The following is a 22,356-nucleotide window of genomic DNA, read 5'->3' as shown; positions in this document are numbered from 1 at the left end:
GTTGATCGGTTTTTGGTGGGCAAGGGGATTAAGGGTTATGGGGAGAGGGCGGGAAAGTGGAACTGAGCCACGACAGATCAGCCATGATCTTATTGAATGGTGGGGCAGGCTCGAAGGACTAGATGGCCTACTCCTGCTCCTATTTCTGATGTTCTTATGACAATATTCTGTTCCCCCATTTGATGGGGAGAGCTGACCAGTGCTGATTTAAGCTGAGGATGACAGAGCCTCAGGTGATGGGCAGTGTGGGACTGGTGGGCCTTCATATACCTCAGTCAACATGGAGTGTTGGTATCAGAGTGTGTCACAGATCAGCGATCCAGACAGCTAAACTAAACAGCCCCCTATGTTAACAGAATGGAATCCAAGCCGGCTGATACTGTGACAGAAACATGTATGACAGGTTTTTTATTGGGACAGAGCCGTGTGCTTTGCAGGTGAGATGTGTACAGTATGATCTGTAACCTAGATGTTGAAATCTATGTTCTATGTGCCTGAGGGATAGCGGCTCGTGTCACCGAATACAAAAACAGGAGAGGATCTGTCCATTAAAAGTGGGTTTGATTGGTTGGGTTCTCCTTTTCACTCAGAGACATTTTACCCCTCCACTTGCAATTGTTAAATTCACTTTGAAACTGTACGTCATTGCTGGGATTTCTCATTGGTCAGGACTGGAAAAATGCAATACCCTCTCCCACCAGTGCCTCGGTGTTTCGATATCCCGTTAATTAATACATTTGTCCTCCACAGTTTTGGCAATTGGATGGTCAAATAGGATTTGTTACTTCAGCTACCGTAAAAAAAGTTAAATTTGTGACTGTATACGACCCATCGTCCCAGTTACATTGAATGGTTATCGGGTGCATTGGAACGGGATGTGGCCCTGAAGGGAAGTGGGGGGGTCCCCAATTTTCATCATATTATAAACATTGATTACCTGCAAGACAGCACAGGCATTCTCCTCACCCTGCATGGCTCTACCCTATCTCAAACACACACTTCATTCCCTGCCCTATCGATCACTGTGACTTCAACTTTTCAGTTTCTCGCTGGGGCTTTGAATGAGCAGCAGCAGGCACCTGCTTTTCATTACTGACTTGGTGTAAAAACACTAAACTCTGACGGCAGATTTGTGCATTTCTCTGTTAACCCAGTGGCAGCTTTTCAGCCTCATCCTTTTCATGAATAACTCGCTACTTTTCATGGTGAGACTTTTCTCATTGAATCTTAGACAGAGCTGTGTGCAGCAGAGCTGCAAAAACTGATTGATAAGATAAAGGTGCATTCTGTTACGGGTAATATATTAGAATGGATAGAGGATTAATTAACTAACAGAAAGAAGGAGTGGGGGGGATGGTCCATGAGTAGGTTTTTTTCTGTTTGGCGATCAGTGAGTAGTGGCGTGCCTCAGGGATCAGTGTTGGGACCGCAATTGTTTACAATTTCTATCGATGATTTGGACTTGGGGACCAAGTGCAGTGTCTCAAAATTCACAGACGACATAAGATGTTGGAAGGGCAAAATGTGCAGAGGGCGCTGAAAGTCTGCAAAGGATAGAGAACGCTGAAGGGACTGGGCGAGGGTCTGGCAGATGAAGTACAATGGCAGTAAAATCAATCTCTTCCATATTGGTAGAAATATCAGCAGAATGGACTGTTTAAATTGTAGAATAAATTGCAGCATGCTGCGATGCAGAGGGACCTGGGTTTGCTTGTGCAGGAATCTCAAGGAGCTGCTTTGCAGTTTTCACAGATAATAATTAAGAAGCAAATGGAATTTTGTCCTTCATCCCGAGAGGGATGGAGTTTAAATACGGAGCGATTATGTTGCAGCTGTGAGGCCACATCTGGAGTTCTGTGTACAGTTTTGGTCTCCTTACTTGAGAAAGGATATATTAGTCCTTCCATACCAGGCAGCATCCTGGTAAACCTCCTCTGCACTCTCTCCAGAGTCTCCACGTCCTTCCGGTAGTACGGTGACCAGAACTGGACGCAGTTCTCCAAATACGGCCTAACCAACGTTCTATACAACTGCAGCATTAGACGCCAGCTCTTATACTCTATACCCCTTCCTATAAAGGCTAATATACCATAGGCTTTCTTCACCACCTTCTCCACCTGTGCTGCCACCTTCAAGGACTTGTGGACTTGCACCCCCAGGTCCCTCTGTGTTTCTATACTCTTAATGGTCCTACCATTAATTGTATAACTCCCCACTACATTATTTCTTCCAAAATGCATCACCTCACATTTATCTGGATTAAACTCCATCTGCCATTTCTCTGCCCAGTTTACCAGCCTATCTATATCATACTGTATCGTTCGAAAATGTTCATCACTATCAGCAAGTCCAGCCATCTTTGTGTCATCTGCAAATTTGCTGATCACAGCACATACTCCCTCTTCCAAGTCATTTATAAACACTACAAAGAGAAGAGGTCCCAGTACTGAGCCCTGCGGCACACCACTAGTGACAGACCTCCAGCTAGAAAAGGACCCCTCCACAACTACTCTCTGTCTCCTCTTTGCAAGCCAGTTCTCTACCCAACTAGATACCTGGCCACATATCCCATGAGCTTTAACCTTTTCCACCAACCTACCATGAGGGACTTTGTCAAACGCCTTACTGAAATCCATATAGACGACACCAACGGCTCGTCCTTTATCAACCGTTTTTGCCACCACCTCAAAAAATTCCACCAGATTCATAAGACACGACCTCCCCTTTACAAAGCCATGCTGTGTATCCCTAATCAGATCGTAACTCTCCAAATGCTTATACATCCTATCTCTAAGAATCCTCTCCAACAACTTCCCTCCCACTGACGTTAAGCTCACCGGCCTATAGTTACCTGGGCTACCCCTACTGCCCTTTTTAAACAACGGTACCACGTTCGCTATCCTCCAGTCCTCTGGGACCTCACCTGTGTCCAAAGAAGAGACAAAGATTTGCATCAGAGGCCCAGCAATTTCATCCCTCGCGTCTCTAAGCAGCCTAGGATAAATACCATCAGGCCCCGGAGATTTATAAAGAACAAAATCAGCCCGGGAAACAGGCCCTTCGGCCCAACGAGCCCGCGCCGCTATCTCAACACCACCAGTCCACCTCTCCCCCCATGACCCCTGTCTAATGTTTTATGGCCATCCAGATTGAGGGAAACTGATTTAGGGACAATTTATTACCTCCAATCAGCCTAACAGCACATCTTTGGGGTGTGGGAGGAAACCGGAGCACCCGGAGAAAACCCACGCAAGCACGGGGAGAATGTGCAAACTCCCACAGACACCGGCCCAAATCCATGTGTCTGCACAGCAATCAGTGATAGTCACTGATCTGTCGTCTTGCCCAGTATCTGGTCCAGTTTAAGCACACACTAACGACATGAAGCACTAGGCCAATCTCGAACATCCAAGAGCAGCCCCAGTACGACCCATCGTGTGTCTGCCCCTCGTTGGACACGAGGTTTTAATGCTACCTAAAAATCCCAACACTTCCTCCCTCGTAATGGATATTTCCTTCAACTGGTCTATAGCTCCCTCCAAGACAGTACCAGACAACAAGTCCCTCTCCTTCGTGAATACTGACACAAAGTATTCATTCAGGATCTCCCCCATTCCCTCGGACTCTAAGCACAGTTCCCCTCCTCTGTCCCTGAGGGGACCGATTTTTCCTCTAACCACCCTTTTGTTCCAAACATAGGAGTAAAATGCCTTTGGATTTTCCTTAATCCTGTCTGCCAAGACCACTTTGTGCCCCTATATTGAGGACTGAGTTGAGGACAGAGTTCCTCACTCAAAGTGTTGGGAATTTGTGGAATTCTCTGCCCAGTGAAGCAGTTGAGACGACATAACTGAATGTTTTTAAGGCAAGGATAGATCATTTTTTAAACAGTAGATGGTTTAAGGGCTAGTGTAACCAGGCGGGATAATGGAGCTGAGTCCACGATAAGATAAACCATCTTATTGAATGGCAGAACAGATTCCAGGAGCCAGATGGCCTACTATTCCTGCTCTTAGTTCTTATCTTCTCATATTAGCTTGGTTTCTTTTTTTCTTGATCTGCCACTTCAACTCAAAGTTCTTTCACCTTTTCCTACATTCTATCCATGTTAATTTTAGCATCCTCCTACACGTTCTTTGCTTTTGTATCTACAATATGCTCACTCATCTTCATTATTACTCTATTGCTGAATCTGCTTTCTCCAGTTTATCATTTCATCACTTAACTTCCCTTTATTTTTCCCTCTAACTGCCCCAAAACAACTCACAATCGCTGTAACTTTAATCATTTCATCTGCTCGCTCCCCTTGGGCTCCACACCCTTTTTGAGGGATCCCAGATCTTCTTCACTATTGATGCCAAGTTCCACCCAATGTGGCCATTTTTTTTTAATGGAGTTTATTTCTCAACGTTTCTTCCCATTTCTAACACTCTGCCATTTTCTCCATTCCATCTGGTGTAAACTAAGAGAGGGAATGAGGCCATTTAGCTCAGGAACTCGCTTTGTGCTAATGAAATATTTTCTATTCCCTGAATGCCTGGGGTATCAGACAAGTGAATCTATCCACTCCTTACCCCCACAATACTATCAAAAGATCATTTCTTCTTGCAGCCGGCTCTAGAGTTACCCCCCCACCCCCCGCCATTGCTTAAGCTATAATACCATTTACTGCATTTATTGGATCAGAGTCAATATCAGGTTTGTCAAAATCACTTCAAAAGTTTTCAGAGTCTAACCCGGAGCAACTTCCACCTCTGTTTCTTGTCGGGTCACAGCTCGGGTGCCACTTATGTTTCCAAACCTGTGTTTTAAAGTCTGCAGAGAATAAAGACACAAAGTTGATTTTAAATACTTTTTCCTTTTTTTCCTGAAGCTACATGTGAGACATAAATGAAATGCTTACTATCTCTTACCGCATTTAACTTACGATTGATTTCCACTTGCAATTAAAACCTGCTCAGGATTTCACTGTCACACGGAGTCAGTTTTTTGTCCTCGTCTTCCAGATGTTGTCTCTCCTTGTGAGCTTGATTCCCAGGTTCTTCATCCCGACTTTCTGAACAAGATGGACTGTTAGCAGAGTTAAAACTCCAAATGTTCCTCGCTAACTCGACAGTGAATTGATCAGAACCCCACGTGGATCGTTCGATTAAATACAAACAGAATTGGTCACTCCAAACGTCACCTCTGGGCCAATTCAGTGCATATTGTTTCCATTCCAATGCCCAGATAAGGAACACAGGCTCCCTAAAGCCTGTTCAGAACTCGTCTCTGCCAAGGGAGAGGGATTGAATCTGAAACCTTCTGTTCTTTGACAAATTCCAGGCTGCGAGCCACATGGAAATCCCAACGTAGTGCAAAATAAATCAACTGTAACCAAAAAAATAAATTGGACTGATTGGCGATCTTTCAGCATGTTGAACTTAAAACTCCATTCAGGCACAGTTGGTATAGATCAAACCTTCAGCACTTCACAACGAAACCTTGCTTTGGACTGAGCAGGAGTGGCGTTTGGTTCAATAATGATCTTGCCGAGGTAGAGAGGAGCAGCGATTGTTGGAGGATCTGCTGAAGTACAGGTGGGGATTCTGAAATAGGAAATGGGGACAGTGCAATCCCAAAATATTCCCTCAAGTATGTTAGCAAGGACTAACTAGCTCGAATATCCATAATGACCAGAGATATACAGGTTAGCACGACAAGGAAAATAAATGTACTTTTAGTTGTGAAGGAGCACTAAAACGATTGGATGCATTATTCAAGTACAGAACGGAGCTTAAGAAAGTAATTAGAAAAGTAAAGAGGGTACACGGGTATACTCTGGCTGGTAAAAGCACTGAAAATCGGAAGATATTCTAGAGGATACAAACCAGCGAACTACAGGCCAGGGAGTCCCAAGACAGTGCATGGAAACACAGAGCAGCTTCACAAGAGGGTTGCCTGTGTTAGAAGATTGAAGTTATAGAACATAGAACACTACAGCACAACCAAGCCCTTCGACCCACAAGTTGTGCCGATCATATCCCTACCTACCAGGCCTATGTGTAACTCTCAATCCCATTAGATCCCATGTACTCATCCAGAAGTCTTTTAAAAGATCCCAGCGAGTTCGCCTCTACCATCACCGATGGCGGCCGATTCCACTCACTCACCACCCTCTGAGTGAAAAACTTACCCCTAACATCTCCTCTGTACCTACTCCCCAGCACCTTAAATCTGTGTCCTTTCGTAGCGACCATTTCAACCTGGGGAAATAGCCTCTGAGAATCCACCCTATCTATTCCTCTCAATATTTTATAAACCTCTATCAGATCGCCTCTCAACCTTTGTCTCTCCAGGGAGAAGAGTCCCAGCTCCCTCAACCTATCTTCATAAGGCATGCCTCCCAATCCAGGCAACATCCTTGTAAATCTCCTCTGTACCCTCTCAATAGCTTCCACATCCTTCCTGTAGTGAGGCGACCAGAACTGCGCACAGTACTCCAAGTGGGGTCTGACAACAGCCTTGTGAAAATAGAATTGAGAGGCTTGGATTGTTTTTACTGGAGCAACGATGACTGAGGGGTGACGTAATTTAGGCGTGCAAGATTATGAGGGCCATTGATCGAGTGGATAAGGAGCATCCGTTTCTATCCGTTCCCATTAATTGAAGGGTCAGAGGCAGGACGTGTGGGGAATGTGACCATTTTGTTTTACTTGGTGGTCGGTGATGGTCTGAAATCTACTTCCTGGAGGCTGGTAGAGGTGGGTTGTGTCACATCCTTTGTAAAGAATCTGGATGATTACTTGGTACATCATAACATGCATAGCTGTGAGCCAGATATTAAATTAGTTATGATATTAGTTGTCCCGTGAACAGGTCGAAGAGCCTCATCTGTCTCATATTATTCTCTGAAAATTCTTGTTCCACATTTTCACCACCAGATCAGGTTCGTTCAGTCAAACGGCCGACAACTGCACATATTTGAGATTTAAATACATTGACCCACATGCTGACAACCTCCCCCACCCCCACACACTGAAATGTATCCACAGTTTTGACATATTTGTTGACCATTTAATGTGACAGAATGCTAAACACCCTGGTTTGCCAAGGACACAAAACATTAGCCAGCACTGGAAGCAGTATAGCTGGAAATATCAAACTGCAAAGAGTTATTCCGTGGAGAGTTTCAGTGCAGGGAGATGTAAATTGACACGATTTAGATTGAAAATGGATGGAATAATGTCTTTTATTAAACAATAAAATGTGGAAGCTGAAAAATATTCCGATATTTCACAGCTGGATTCACACAGTACACACAGCAATGTCTCTGATATTCTGGAATTGCTGCCAATGTGGTTAATCTCAGTACGGAAACTGCTTTCATGATTTAATGTTAATCTGGTCACTCTCATCAAAACAGGGTCAACATTTCTGTACAATGTGAGTGACTGGTAAGTTCAAAGAGCTCAGGTTAAAAGTTTAAAATAACCAGTCACTTTTCTGTTGCTGCTTTGGGAGTGTCAGTGGAATGTAGCTCACAGTAAAGTGGGAACAATTGTTTTGGGAAATAATTGGAGATTATTGAGAGCTTCCTGCATTCTGGAAATGTGTGTGAGCTATTCAGAGATTGGAAATGATGGATGAATAAAGATACAGTTCTTTGTTAGTTTGATGAGATTGTCACCCCTGAAGATTCACCAGTTCCAGGAATGATTCAACAATGTCTATCATTCAAATTCTTCAGACAGGTGAAAAAAGTGAGAGAAGGACTGAATCCACAAACACTGACACAGACAGTATTCAAAACTTCACCTTCATGTTTGAATGTGAAGGGGCTGATTGAAATAAACACGAGGCCACACTGGGATGCTGAGCAATTTAATTCCTGCTTTTCCTACATTAATAAAAATATGATGAAACATTCCTTGGATAAAGCACTCCATCTCCCTTCACACTCTACCCCTCACTCACTCTCTCACTTACTCTTGCCCTTTCTCTCTCCCCTTCATTCTCCCTCCTGACTCTCACTTCCTCATTGAGTCAACTTTTCTCCCCCTCACCTCTCTCTTCACTCAATCTATCTCCCATTGCACTCTCTTCTCACTCTCTCCCCTTACACTCTCCTTCCTCTGTCTCCCTCATTCATTCACCTTCTCTCCCCCTCAGAATGCCTTCCCCCTCTCTCTTCACTCAATCTATCTCCCATTGCGCTCTCTCCCAGTCATTCCCTCTTCCCCCCCGACTCACTCTCCCTCATTCACTCACCTTCTCTCACTACTCCTGTCCCTTCCCTCCCCTCTTCATTCAATCTATCTCCCAATGCTCCCTCCCCTCACTTTCGCCCCTCCCTATCTCTCCCTTCACTCTATCTACCCTCATGATCCCTCCCCCCACTCTATCTGTCCCTTACAATATCTCCTGTTCAGTCACCGCATCTCACACTATTCTTCGAAAATCTTCCCCCACTCTCTCCCCTATACTCTCAGTGTCTCCCCCTCACTGACATCACCCTTTCTCCCTCAGCCTCTTGTCCTATCACTCCCACCCCATTCCCCCCCTCACTCTCACACCAGCTCGCTCCATTCCTGACACACTCTCCCCATCCCTCTCTCACACCCTGTCCTCTTGCTCTCTCCTCTGTCTCTCCCCATCACTCTCTCTCATCAGCTCCCCTCACCATCTCTCCTCCTCATTCACTCTTAATTTATTCCTTTCTCACTTCCTTCCCTCACACTATCTCCCATCACCCTCTCCCCGCACCCTCACTCTTCACCGACCCTCCCCCTCACATGTTCTGCTTACTCTCTCTCTCATTGATTGTATTTAAGACAGGGAAAGACAGGCACTTGATTGGAAAGGTGGGAGAATGGGGTTGAGAACGTTATCAGCTGTGATTAAATGACGGAGGAGACTCGATGAGCAGAACAGCTGAATTCTGCTCCTGTACCTTACGGTCTTTTTAGTTTCACTCTCACTGTTAGCTACAGTATTTATCCTAGTCCCCCGCTCTTTATTAGCTTGTGTATGTATTAGTTTCAGGAGTGCAGTGATTACCAATTAGCATTGAACATAAAAAAATGCAATATTTAATTACAAATACCTACAGTGATACAGATGATAACATGAGGAATATCCATTACAATTATAGAGCAGCAGCATTAACCCTTTCTCTTTCAAAACTCAATAACATAGATCATATCACATACTGAGCAGTGTTCAGTTAAAACTAGTACAGACAAGACAACACAATAAAGTGAGTTTAAATTGTAATAATAGATGATGTGAATAGTTTGTTCTGAAGAAATGATACTAATTTGAAAGTGATTAATTCATAGTCTTTGAAGAATTTCCCCGATTCAATGTGATGTTTTTAATGGTATAGAATATCTCTCCACTTTTCAACGCTGACATCTGCAACTGCAGATGGATGAAAAACAACAATCTGACAAACCCCAGGTAATATCTGTCATGGTCAAATAAACAGTTTGATAAATAATGGTCATATCTGACATCATGCATCAGTCCTGAGATATTTGGGACAATCCAAAATAAATCATACATTCAGAAATTAAATAAAGCTGAGGTGAGTGTGCAGGGACAGAGTGAAATTGTGAATTCTAGCTTTCTGTGCGATAGCTCTGCATCTGCTCAGTGAGATATAAGGAACAAGGAAAGAGGAAACTGTATTTCCGAGGCTCCGATCCTGTCCAGTGCTGCCCCAGTGTTCATTTGTTATTTTCGGTCTAGGGATGTCGGTTTCAGAGGAAATGTTACCCCTGTTGTCTAAATTAAATTTCATTTGTTTATGGGGTGCTGAGAATTTATTAACCGCTGTAATGCATGGGTTTGTGATGTGTGTTGTGTGTATTTAAGAGAGATTCTGTGTTTCCCTCTGAAGTCTCTCTGTGTGTCAATACCTGGGTAAGAGTGTGGACTTGTCTGGCTTTGTATGTGTGTGTTTCAGGGAGTGTGTATCTCTGTGACCTGGAACTTGTGTGTGAGTTTGTCAGTGTGTGAATGTGTGTGTGTTGGTGTCAGTTTGTGTCTGTGTGTATCAGTGTGTGTGTTTGGAGGGATGTGTGTAGGATGCACAGATGTGTGTATGTGTATGATTATGTATCTGTATGTTTGGTTCCATGATTGTGGCACTGTGTCTCTGTGTGAATGTGTGTGTGTGTGTGTGTGTGTGTGTGAGATTATGCTTGTGATTGTATGCTTTTGTGGGCGAATGTCAGTGCCCCTGTGTGATTCAGATTATAAATCAGAAACATATTCCACCTTTGGTTTGGAAACACTTTAATCAACCTGTGCATTTGGGATTTTAACAGTTCCAGAAATAATTGAATTAACATTTACTGTGTGCGTGTGCGTGTGTGTATGTGTGTGTGTGTGTGTGTATGTATGTGTGTGTGCGTGTGTGTGTATGTGTGTATGTGTGTGTGCGTATGTATGTATGTATGTGTGTGTGTATGTATGTATGTGTGTGTGTGTGTGTGTGTGTATGTGTGTGTGCGTGTGTGTGTATGTGTGTGTGTGTGTGTGTGTATGTGTGTGTGCGTGTGTGCGTGTTGTGGGTTAAGGAATCAACACCCTGCTTCACCAAAGTCAACACTGAAACTTTCCCAGGTAAATATGTGGGAACTTGTGTTGATGTTGATAATTGGCAGGTTTGGATTCCAATGGAACTGCTCTCTGTATCAACCTGTGGAATTGTAAAGCAAAAGGAAAAGGGGAATAGTTTGTTTGGAAATTATTTTCTGTTCGAGCACGGACAAAATTGATGAATGGTTGTAATTGTGTCTCAAAATGTTTGTATTTCCAATTTTCAAAGTATCAGTCTGTGAGATTGAGACAATTATCTGGGAAATATTAAAAGAACCATTAGTAAGATCCACTGTGGAAGATTAAACACTGAATGTCTGATACAGGAATTACAGAGTGCAGCACAGTTTACCCACTCCCATTCTGAATGGGATTAGTGTCTAATAACTGCACCAAATGTACACATTACAGTCTGAGATCATCCCTAAGGACAATCTCCAGACAATATCTCCCATAGGGAATGAGGGAACAGAGTTCATGTACAGTGTCTGGTGATAAAAGGGTTAATTCACCAGCCGAGGTTCTTGCTGTAAACTCCAATCCCTGTCAATATTGTTCAATATTCACACTGCAGTAAGCGGTTCCCAGATGCAGACATGGGACTGACTGAACTTGTCTGAGGCTCACAAAGAGCAGCGCCTGCAGTAGGTGTGAGCCACCAGCAGATGGTGGCATTGTGTGACTTTAATCCCCAGATAGTGAAAGAGGTTTTGAGGAGGGGCTGGTGGAGCCTTTAATTCATTCACAGAGACAGAGAGGAAACTCTGACAAGATTGACCAATCTGTCCTCTGCTGGGTACTATCAGAATCACACACACTCTTCCCTCTCTCTGGAGAATGATCTCTGCTGCTCCATTTTGAAAGGAGGGTGAAGACTCTGTTACTGAGAACACTGACAACACATTGCTGCTTAAACAATGGTTTGCAGCAATCTTTCCTTCAATGTGGAGACTAAAACTACAACAGTTTTCCAGCTGGGAAACCAGGTAAGCAGGGAAATCACTGCCAGGCCAGAGGGGCTGATGGAATAGGGAGGGAGAGGGGCAGGAATGAAGGGTTTGGAAGGAGCTGTCAAAGATCTTCACAATTCAGGATTTCACTGTAACCGGTGGAGCAGCAATGTTCAGAGATTGAAATGTTCACACTGTCACTCTCAGTCCTGATCTGACTCCCCGCAGTGACTCCAGCTGTCTCCTTCCATTTGGACTGAACTGATTTCCCCACAGCCTGAAACAGATTAAAGATGAAACAGGAAATAAACAGATTGAACAACAGGGTAAATAACAGGAGACTGGAGTTAATGGGACAAATCTTCTGGTTTCTGGATCACCAGAGACCCAGACACACAACTGAAGATGAGCATCGGGACCCTGTGGATGTCCTGACACACTGATTTACCTGGGAATTGTCCCAGAGGTAGTAACTACTATTGGGGAAGTCCCCTGCTGCAGTTAGAGTCAGAGACTTGGGACAGATCCACAAAATTGACCTGGATAGTTACTCAGGTAATGTTAGACAGCTCACCACCTGGGCTAATACCTGAATAGCACAACCGAGTCCCCCAGTCACTTCCCACTGATCCCCCATACTACACCTCCCACAATCTGACTAGACCCACTCATCCCTACCTCCCCTCCAGCCTGGCGACCTCCCATGAGCCCTTAAACTAATCGGACTAACCCTCCCAACTTGGCCTCATCCTGAGCCAACCTCTCCTCACCTGACATAGAAACATAGAAGATCGGAGCAGGAGGAGGCCATTTGGCCCTTCGAACCTGCTCCACCATCCATCACCATCATGTCTGATCGTCCAACTCAATAGCCTCATCCTGCTTTCTCCCCATAACCTTTAATCCCGTTCACCCCAAGTGCTCTATCCAGCTGCCTCTTGAATACATTCTTGACTAAACCTCTGACTTAAACTCATTCCCCCAGAACCAACCCCACCCCACTACCCTCTTCAAAGCTATTAACCAACCCCAACCCCCCCACCACACAACCACATCTGTTTAGACCCCAACAACATGACCAACTCACAGACACCATCCAAACTCCCGATTAACCCTCCAACACAACACAATACAACTCATCCACTCCCCCGACACCCAGAACTAATCCTCCAACCTCTCTGCAGCTCCCTGACTAACCATTCATCCAGCGACACACCAACCCATTCACTCCCCCAATCAACTAACACGGAGCTCCCTGGGGTCACTGTGCTGTAAATAGGGTGTGTGCTCTCTCTTCCCCGACTCTGATGGAGCTCCCCGGGGTCACTGTGCTGTAAATAGGGTGTGTGCTCTCTCTTCCCCGACTCTGCTCTGATAGAGCTCCCCGGGGACACTGTGCTGTAAATAGGGTGTGTGCTCTCTCTTCCCCGACTCTGCTCTGACGGATCTCCCCGGGGTCACTGTGCTGTAAATAGGGTGTGTGCTCTCTCTTCCCCGACTCTGCTCTGACGGAGCTCCCCGGGGTCACTGTGCTGTAAATAGGGTGTGTGCTCTCTCTTCCCCGACTCTGCTCTGACGGAGCTCCCCGGGGTCACTGTGCTGTAAATAGGGTGTGTGCTCTCTCTTCCCCGACTCTGCTCTGACGGAGCTCCCCGGGGTCACTGTGCTGTAAATAGGGTGTGTGCTCTCTCTTCCCCGACTCTGCTCTGACGGAGCTCCCCGGGGTCACTGTGCTGTAAATAGGGTGTGTGCTCTCTCTTCCCCGACTCTGCTCTGATGGAGCTCCCCGGGGTCACTGTGCTGTAAATAGGGTGTGTGCTCTCTCTTCCCCGACTCTGACGGAGCTCCCCGGGGTCACTGTGCTGTAAATAGGGTGTGTGCTCTCTCTTCCCCGACTCTGACGGAGCTCCCCGGGGTCACTGTGCTGTAAATAGGGTGTGTGCTCTCTCTTCCCCGACTCTGACGGAGCTCCCCGGGGTCACTGTGCTGTAAATCGGGTGTGTGCTCTCTCTTCCCCGACTCTGACGGAGCTCCCCGGGGTCACTGTGCTGTAAATAGGGTGTGTGCTCTCTCTTCCCGACTCTGCTCTGACGGAGTTCCCCGGGGTCACTGTGCTGTAAATAGGGTGTGTGCTCTCTCTTCCCCGACTCTGCTCTGATGGAGCTCCCCGGGGTCACTGTGCTGTAAATAGGGTGTGTGCTCTCTCTTCCCGACTCTGCTCTGACGGAGTTCCCCGGGGTCACTGTGCTGTAAATAGGGTGTGTGCTCTCTCTTCCCCGACTCTGTTCTGATGGAGCTCCCCGGGGTCACTGTGCTGTAAATAGGGTGTGTGCTCTCTCTTCCCCGACTCTGCTCTGATGGAGCTCCCCGGGGTCACTGTGCTGTAAATAGGGTGTGTGCTCTCTCTTCCCCGACTCTGCTCTGATGGAGCTCCCCGGGGTCACTGTGCTGTAAATAGGGTGTGTGCTCTCTCTTCCCCGACTCTGCTCTGATGGAGCTCCCCGGGGTCACTGTGCTGTAAATAGGGTGTGTGCTCTCTCTTCCCCGACTCTGCTCTGATGGATCTCCCCGGGGTCACTGTGCTGTAAATAGGGTGTGTGCTCTCTCTTCCCCGACTCTGCTCTGACGGAACTCCCCGGGGTCACTGTGCTGTAAATAGGGTGTGTGCTCTCTCTTCCCCGACTCTGCTCTGACGGAGCTCCCCGGGGTCACTGTGCTGTAAATAGGGTGTGTGCTCTCTCTTCCCCGACTCTGCTCTGACGGAGCTCCCTGGGGTCACTGTGCTGTAAATAGGGTGTGTGCTCTCTCTTCCCCGACTCTGCTCTGATGGAGCTCCCCGGGGTCACTGTGCTGTAAATAGGGTGTGTGCTCTCTCTTCCCCGACTCTGCTCTGATGGAGCTCCCCGGGGTCACTGTGCTGTAAATAGGGTGTGTGCTCTCTCTTCCCCGACTCTGCTCTGACAGAGCTCCCCGGGGTCACTGTGCTGTAAATAGGGTGTGTGCTCTCTCTTCCCCGACTCTGCTCTGACGGAGCTCCCCGGGGTCACTGTGCTGTAAATAGGGTGTGTGCTCTCTCTTCCCCGACTCTGCTCTGACGGAGCTCCCCGGGGTCACTGTGCTGTAAATAGGGTGTGTGCTCTCTCTTCCCCGACTCTGCTCTGACGGAGCTCCCCGGGGTCACTGTGCTGTAAATAGGGTGTGTGCTCTCTCTTCCCCGACTCTGCTCTGACGGAGCTCCCCGGGGTCACTGTGCTGTAAATCGGGTGTGTGCTCTCTCTTCCCCGACTCTGATGGAGCTCCCCGGGGTCACTGTGCTGTAAATAGGGTGTGTGCTCTCTCTTCCCCGACTCTGCTCTGATGGATCTCCCCGGGGTCACTGTGCTGTAAATAGGGTGTGTGCTCTCTCTTCCCCGACTCTGCTCTGATGGAGCTCCCCGGGGTCACTGTGCTGTAAATAGGGTGTGTGCTCTCTCTTCCCCGACTCTGCTCTGACGGAGCTCCCCGGGGTCACTGTGCTGTAAATAGGGTGTGTGCTCTCTCTTCCCCGACTCTGCTCTGACGGAGCTCCCCGGGGTCACTGTGCTGTAAATAGGGTGTGTGCTCTCTCTTCCCCGACTCTGCTCTGATGGAGCTCCCCGGGGTCACTGTGCTGTAAATAGGGTGTGTTCTCTCTCTTCCCCGACTCTGCTCTGATGGAGCTCCCCGGGGTCACTGTGCTGTAAATAGGGTGTGTGCTCTCTCTTCCCCGACTCTGCTCTGACGGAGCTCCCCGGGGTCACTGTGCTGAAGATTCTGGGAGAAATATGCAGCAGTTTCAGGTTGGGGGAATTTTCACACATTCCGGCAATCTGCTGACCATTGCTGCTGCTTGGAAGATTCAGGCCCATTTATATTTTAAATCCATTTATATTTTAATTGTTACACTAAAAATTAACACAAACACTCACTCTATCCTCTCCAGACTCCTACAGGTCCGTATGAGGCGGCGGAGAGCAGGGACAGATTGATCTGTGAAGGAGTTTGATCCCAGGTTCAGAATCCTCAGTGACTGGTTTGTACAGAGAGCGGAGACGAGATCCTCAGCACAAGAATCTGTGAGAGCGTTACTATACAGACTGGAGATCAGAGAGAGAAATAACAGGAATCAGGCTCAATCCCCAGTGTTTTATATAATACTGTTAATAACAATAATAATGTATTGTAGGAGACATTCCAAAAACACAACTTGCATTTCTGTAGAATGAGGAAATACTCAATGCTGAAAATGAAATATAAATAAACTGGAAATGTTCAGCAGGTTAGGGAAATATTTGTGAAGAGAGAAACAGGGGTAAAGTTTGAGCTTCCATTGGAACTGGGAACTGGCAGTGAATTGACAGGTTTGAAGGGACAGCGGTGGGTGGCTGGGGATGAAACAAAGAAAGGACAAACTGGAATTACAGGAGTGATTAAATGGTAAAAGTGATGATGGGACAGGACCATAATCACAGGATCCCCATGTCCTTACTCGGAGTGGCTCGGGAGGGACATGGGATGGTCAGTGGTTTGGGAATGCAGTTTGTGGTGAGGGTGACAAGTTGGCAAGCCAAATGAAACTTGAGTTGGTCACATTTGAATATTGGTTGCAGTTCTGTTCTCCACACTACCAGAAGGATGGGGATGCTTTGGAGAGGGTGCAAAGAATGTTCACCAGAATGTAGCCTGGTCAAGGGCGGTTAAGGTATGAGGAGAGATTGGATAAACATGGATTGTTTGCAGTACAAAAAGGGAGGCTGAGGGGTGACCTGACGGAGGTGAACACAAGTATGAGAGGCATCAATTCAATGTGGTGGACAGTCAGAGACTTTTCTCCAGGGTGGAATGGTCAACTACAAGAGGGCACAGGGTGAAGGTGAGAGGGGTAAAGTTTAGGGGAGACGTGTGGGGAAGGTTCTCACACAGAGGGTGGTGGGGTGTGGAATGCACTGCCAATGGAGGTGGTGGAAGCAGACATGTTACCAACGTCCAACACACATCTTTATAGACACAGGAACAAGGAATGAACAGAGGAATAGAAACCGCGAATGGGCAGTAAGTACTGGGTCTGAATAAGGGTTCGGAGTTGCCGTGGGCTTGGTGGGCTGAAGGGCCTGTTACTGTGTTGGATGGTTCTTTGTTCTTGTGTCAGAGATTCTGAATATTGTTCGGGGCGATTAAATGATTCCCACAAGTGACCTTTTAACTTTGTTAATTCTTATCTCTCCCCAAACCGATTCTGCATCTTGATCATTGGAACTAAGTTCACCTCTCGCTGCTGTACTGTCATCTGTTACTAACAGCGAGACTCCACCACCATGTCCTGTCCTCCATTTACTGTCATCTATTCACTCTCCCCCCTTTCACAAATCAATGGATGCTGTGTCCGGGGAGAGCTGTACACATCTGAGGAGGAGGAGAGAACCTCAGAGGGTGCACCATAACATTATTCCCCCACACCCTCAACATAAGGATCTGTGGGACTGACATCCCATTGCTCAGGGATCAGAGAGAGAAGCAACAGGAGTCAGAGGAAAAACAATTTTCCTTATTCATAACTGACACCAATAGTAATGGGCAGTGTTTTTATACAAATACCAGTGGTGAAATTATATTGTTGAATATTCAGTTATTATAAACACAATCTCACACAGTCTGCTACTTACCCCAGTGTCTGTATTTTACAGTCCGGATTCCTCAGAGCCACAGACAGCCGTTTCACTCCTGAATCTCCCAGGTTATTGCAACGCAGATTCAGATCTATCAGTGAGCGGTTTGTACTGAGAGCAGAGACCAGGTCCTCGGCACAAGAATCAGTGAGATCATTATATCCCAGACTGGAGATCAGAGAGAGAAAAATAACAGGAATCAGGGTAAATCCACAGTGTTTTTAAGAATAAGATCATTAACAATAATAATGTACAGCACGGGACATTCAAGAAACACAACTTCAGTTCATACAGAAGGCAAAATTATATTAATGCTGTAAATCTGAAATATGAATAAATATGTTGGAAACTCTCATCAGGTCAGGCAATATCTGTGAAGAAACAAATCTAGTTTCAGTTTAATTAGTTAAAATTAGAACTTGGAAGTATCAGTGAATTAAATTGTTTGAAGTGACAGGGAGCTGGGGATGGGCGGGTGACAAGGAGAGAACAAAATGGAAGTGTCGGAGTGATTAAATGACAAAAAGGATGATGGTGAAAGGGAAGAGCTCAGGATTCCCATGTCCTTACCCTGAGTCACAGGGAGGGACATGGGATGGTCAGTGGCTCAGGAATGGAGTGTGTGGTGGGGTTGAAGATGATGAGAGAGAAACCTTTTTCACACTGCCAGTGGTTCGGGTCTGGAATTACAGCCGGGAAGTGTGGTGGAGGGAGGCTGATTTGAGGCATCACAGAGGGCAGACGATGAACATTCGAATGAAACAATGTGTAAAGATACGAGGAGAAGGCAGGAGAATGAGACAATTTCCTAATACTAGTTTGGTGAGCCGGGGCAGACACATTTCACCTTGTGGAGCTCGGTAATAATTCTGTGAAGATAATGTTTGGAAATGTATCAATATTTTAACTGGAAGCTGGTGATGTTGCAGTGTCAACAGGGTTAGATAATTTAACCAGTGTCCACTAAGGGCCATTGGTATCTCTCTCAGGTAGAATCACAGAATTGTTACAGAGCAGAAGGAGACCATTCGGCCCACACTGTCTGTACTGACTCTCTGAATCAGCAATTTACTCAGTGTCATTCCCCCAAATTCTCCCCGTATCCCTGCACATTCTCCCTTTTCAGATAATAATCCAATTCCTCTTGGAAATTTTCAACTGAACGTGTCTCCACCACACACTCAGACAGTGAATTCCAGCCGTTAACCACTCGCTGCAGGGGAAGTCCCGGTTCAGGCAATGCTGGCACCAGCAGCAATTTCATAGGCAGCAGCTCTGGAGAGAGCAGTGAGGAAGGCCTGGTTACTGAACACAGGGCTGAAATAGGAGGAGGAAGGTTAAACTCAATTCAATGATGCACTTGGCAACACTTGGTACTGTTTCCGAAGGCTGCATGAGTTTGGAGCAAATTTCTGTTCTCTCAGGACTGGAGAGTATCTGTCACATCAATCCAAGTATAACGGGATGGAGATTGCCGGAGACCTGAGCAGGCGTGGGTTATATGGTTGCAGTGAGGCAAAAGGATGAAGAACCTGCTATGTTCTGACAAGGTGGTGAAGCATCCTATAACATGTAAACAGAGGGATATGAGGTCAAATGAGAATGAGAGTGAAACTGTAGAAAGACCAGGCAATGTCTGGACAGCAGCATCAACTGTCAAAGACAAATCACCATCTTTCTTCAGAGCTCTGGTTAGATAACACTCGCACTGTGAGAATGGGATGGCCACATGCAGGAGACATTTCCCTGTGTAGACACGATGGTCAGTCAGGTTGTCGCCAGCAGAGGCTTGTGTCTTTGATGGAAGAGTAACAATGGAACTTTATGTGTCTGTAGAAGAGAGTACAAAACGCCAGAAAAATGAACTGAAAATGGTGACAACGTCCAGATCTTGTAATCCTTACACCTAGAATTCGAAGTGCTGGAGCTGGGGGAACAGCTGACAGGGTGGGAAATCACTGTTTAGGATATTTGTTGTGGAGCTGACGGAAGTGGTTGAATGATGGGTGCAGGAGATTCTCTTGTACCCGCAACACAGAGCGTGTGTGCCCATCTGTTTTGGGGCCACTGCTGTTTGTCGTTTTTATAAATGACCTAGATGAGGTGTAGAAGGATGGATTAGTAAATTTGCTGATGACACCAAAGTCGGAGGAGTTGTAGACAGTGAGGATGGATGTTACAGTTTGCAGAGGGACATCGATAAGCTGCAGAGCTGGGCCGAGAGGTGGCAGATGGAGTTTAATACAGAAAAGTGTGAGTTGATTCACTTTGGTAAGAGTAACAGCAGTACAGAATATAGGGCTAATGGAGGGACTCTTAGTAGTGTTGACGAGCAGAGAGATCCCGGGGTACATGTGCATAGATCCCTGAAAGTTGGCACCCAGGTTGATACGGTTGTTAAGAAGGCGTACGGTGTGTTAGCTTTTATTGGTACAGGGATTGAATTTCAGAGCCGTGAGGTCATGTTACAACTGTACAAAACTCTGGTGCGGCCGCACTTGGAGTATTGCGTACAGTTCTGGTCGCCGCATTATAAGGAAGATGTGGAGGCATTGGAAAGGGTGCAGAGGAGGTTTCTGGTATGGTGGGAAGGTCTTATGAGGAAAGGCTGAGGGACTTAAGGTTATTTTTGTTGGAAAGAAGGAGGCTACGAGGTGAACTAATTGAGGCAGACAAGATGATCAGAGGGTTAGATAGGGTGGACAGTGAGAGCCTTTTTCCTCGGATGGTGATGGCTAACACGAGGGGACATAGCTTTAAATTAAGGGGTGGTAATTATAGGACGGATGTCAGAGGTAGGTTCTTTACCCAGAGGGTAGTAAGGGCGTGGAATGCCCTGCCTGCAGCAGTTGACATAACCTGTCAATCACCCACAATCAAGCTCTACTCTGCCATCCCAGGGGACTCGCCAACTTTAAGGGTGTTCAAATGGTCAGTGGATAGGCGTATGGATAACATTGGAATAGTTTAGGTTAGAGGGTCATTAGATTGGTTCCACTGGTTGGCGCAACATCGAGGGCCGAAGGGCCTGTACTGCGCTGGAATGTTTGATGTTCTATCACCAGTCACATGGAACCAGCTGAAGGACTTGTTGGAATGTACACTGAATTATAACTATTCCTTGAAGATATATATTGAGGACTGAAGGATATTGAATTTAATGACCAGCCATGAACAAAATGAATGGAGGAGCAGGCTCGAAGGGCCAAATGGCCGACTCCTGCTTCTAGTTTCTATTTTAATCATGTTTCTATGCAGGTTATACTGTCTGCACCATGCTATCTGTAACCGGTTTCCTTTATTGTTACTGAAGCAGTATAATTGACATCATGTTGATTTTAATCTGAACTAATGCAGTGTTCTGTTGTTTCAGTGTTCCCCTGGGATGACAGAGTCGAGCTTGATTGTGGGTGATTGACAGGTTACGTCATGTGACTGAGGGACAGCTATTTTTCACAGAGCATTCCAGTTTTTATTCTGCTTTCAGAAGCTGCTTGAAGTTAAGACAAACAGCAGTGCTGTTTCCCTCTCTGAAGTTGGAGCTTTTGCTGTTGAAGTGTTGCTGTGTTGGAAGCTGTCAGAGACTGGGGTTACCTCTCTGTGATTGGGCTGTTCGGAGGCTAAATCCTTCTCTGAAAACAATTGTCGGTTGGCTGTCTGGAAGTGTTAAAAAGCTGGAAATCGGCAACACATTTGCAAACTTGTTTTTGTGCTAACTAATGTTGGAGAAGGGTGTGTGTCTGTGGGTATTGCTTTATATTGGAACAACAGAGATAGCTAGCTGTTATGAGTTATACTGTGTCATGTTTATGTTTTGCAGTTGGTAAAGGTTATGCTAATTTTTGTTGTTACATTCTAACTGCATTCTTAAATAAACTGTGTTTGATAAAAGCGTCCTAGTGGGTCACTTGAATCATACCTGGAGTGAAACACCTCATGTTCATCAATACCAAAATCAAATGTAAAACCAAAGGTCCAGGTTAACTTCACAAAACACCTTGGATTTTCTGGCCTGTGTCTTAACAATTGCCTCCATTCACTCTTTTCTCTTTCTTACAAAAGAAGGATTGTGAGACTGGGTGACATCTGTCCCCCTGTAAACATGTGACCGGTTCCTCATGGGGTCACCGTTACATTATTCCCCTACACCCAGGGCACAAAAATCAATGTGATTGACATTCCATTTCATTGGGATCAGAGAGAGACAAATAACAGGGATTAGTGAAAATTCAGGTTCTGCTTCATAACTTCCAATCCCTGGGCCTTTATAGAGGTTTTCAGCACAGAAAGAGGCCCTTCGGCCCACCGTGTCTGTGTCAGCCATCAAGCACCAATCTATTCTAATCCATTACCAGCACTTGCTCCATAGCCTTGTACCCTGCAGCATTTCAAGTGCTTGTCTGAATGCTTCTTAAATGTTGAGAGTGTTCCTGACTCCACCACCCTTTCAGACAGTGAGATCCAGATTCCCACTACCCTCTGGGTGAAAAAACATTTCCACAGAACCAGAGAATCCCCACTGTGCAGAAGGGACCCAATCGCCCCATCCACTCTACACTGACTCTCCGAAGATGCATCTTAACCAGGCCCACACAACTGCTTATCACTGGACATTTACCATGGCAAATCTACCAAAACTACACATCTTAGGACACTAAGGGATAATTTAGCATGGTCGATCCACCTAACCTACACTAGTTTGGACTGTGGGAGAAACCAGAGTACCTGACAGAAACCCGCACACACGGGGAGATCGTGCAAACTCCACTGGCAGTCACCAGAGGCTGGAATTAAACAAAGGTCCCTGATGTTGTGAGGCAGCAATGCTAACCACTGAGCCATCTTCAATTCTCCTCTGGGACTTCTGTTCAATGTCTTAAATCAATACAACTGGTTATTGACCCTGAGAAAGAAACCTTTCTCCTTCATTTTATAATTTGATAGAACTCCACATGGTTGTCCCCCAGCCTTCCCTGTCTGAGTAAAACACCAGGAGCATTGACATACAGAGGGATCTGTGCATACTTGTCCACTGATCCCTGAAAGTGGTAACACAGGTGGATAACTTGGTCAATAAGACATGCAGCATGCTCGCTTCACTGGCCGGGACATCGAGTATAAAAGTTGGCAAGTTA

General features: G+C 46.1%; 1 protein-coding gene across 1 annotated transcript in view; it reads right to left on the bottom strand.

The window, feature by feature from the left end:
• Positions 1 to 11,386: 11,386 nt before the first annotated feature.
• Positions 11,387 to 22,356, bottom strand: part of LOC145337733 (NACHT, LRR and PYD domains-containing protein 3-like) — a 53,221-nt gene continuing 42,251 nt past the window's right edge. The window contains 4 exon segments of the mRNA XM_080182572.1: positions 11,387 to 11,814; positions 15,485 to 15,652; positions 17,219 to 17,389; positions 22,247 to 22,260. Of these exon segments, the coding sequence (XP_080038698.1) occupies positions 11,727 to 11,814; positions 15,485 to 15,652; positions 17,219 to 17,389; positions 22,247 to 22,260 (441 nt within the window). The 3' untranslated portion in view covers positions 11,387 to 11,726.

Source organism: Carcharhinus amblyrhynchos, unplaced genomic scaffold (assembly GCF_965287045.1).
Source record: "Carcharhinus amblyrhynchos unplaced genomic scaffold, sCarAmb.v2.hapA scaffold_68, whole genome shotgun sequence".
Lineage (NCBI taxonomy): Eukaryota > Metazoa > Chordata > Chondrichthyes > Carcharhiniformes > Carcharhinidae > Carcharhinus > Carcharhinus amblyrhynchos.
The sequence above is the reverse complement of the archived record's forward strand: the minus strand, read 5'-3'. Positions and strand labels throughout refer to the sequence as shown.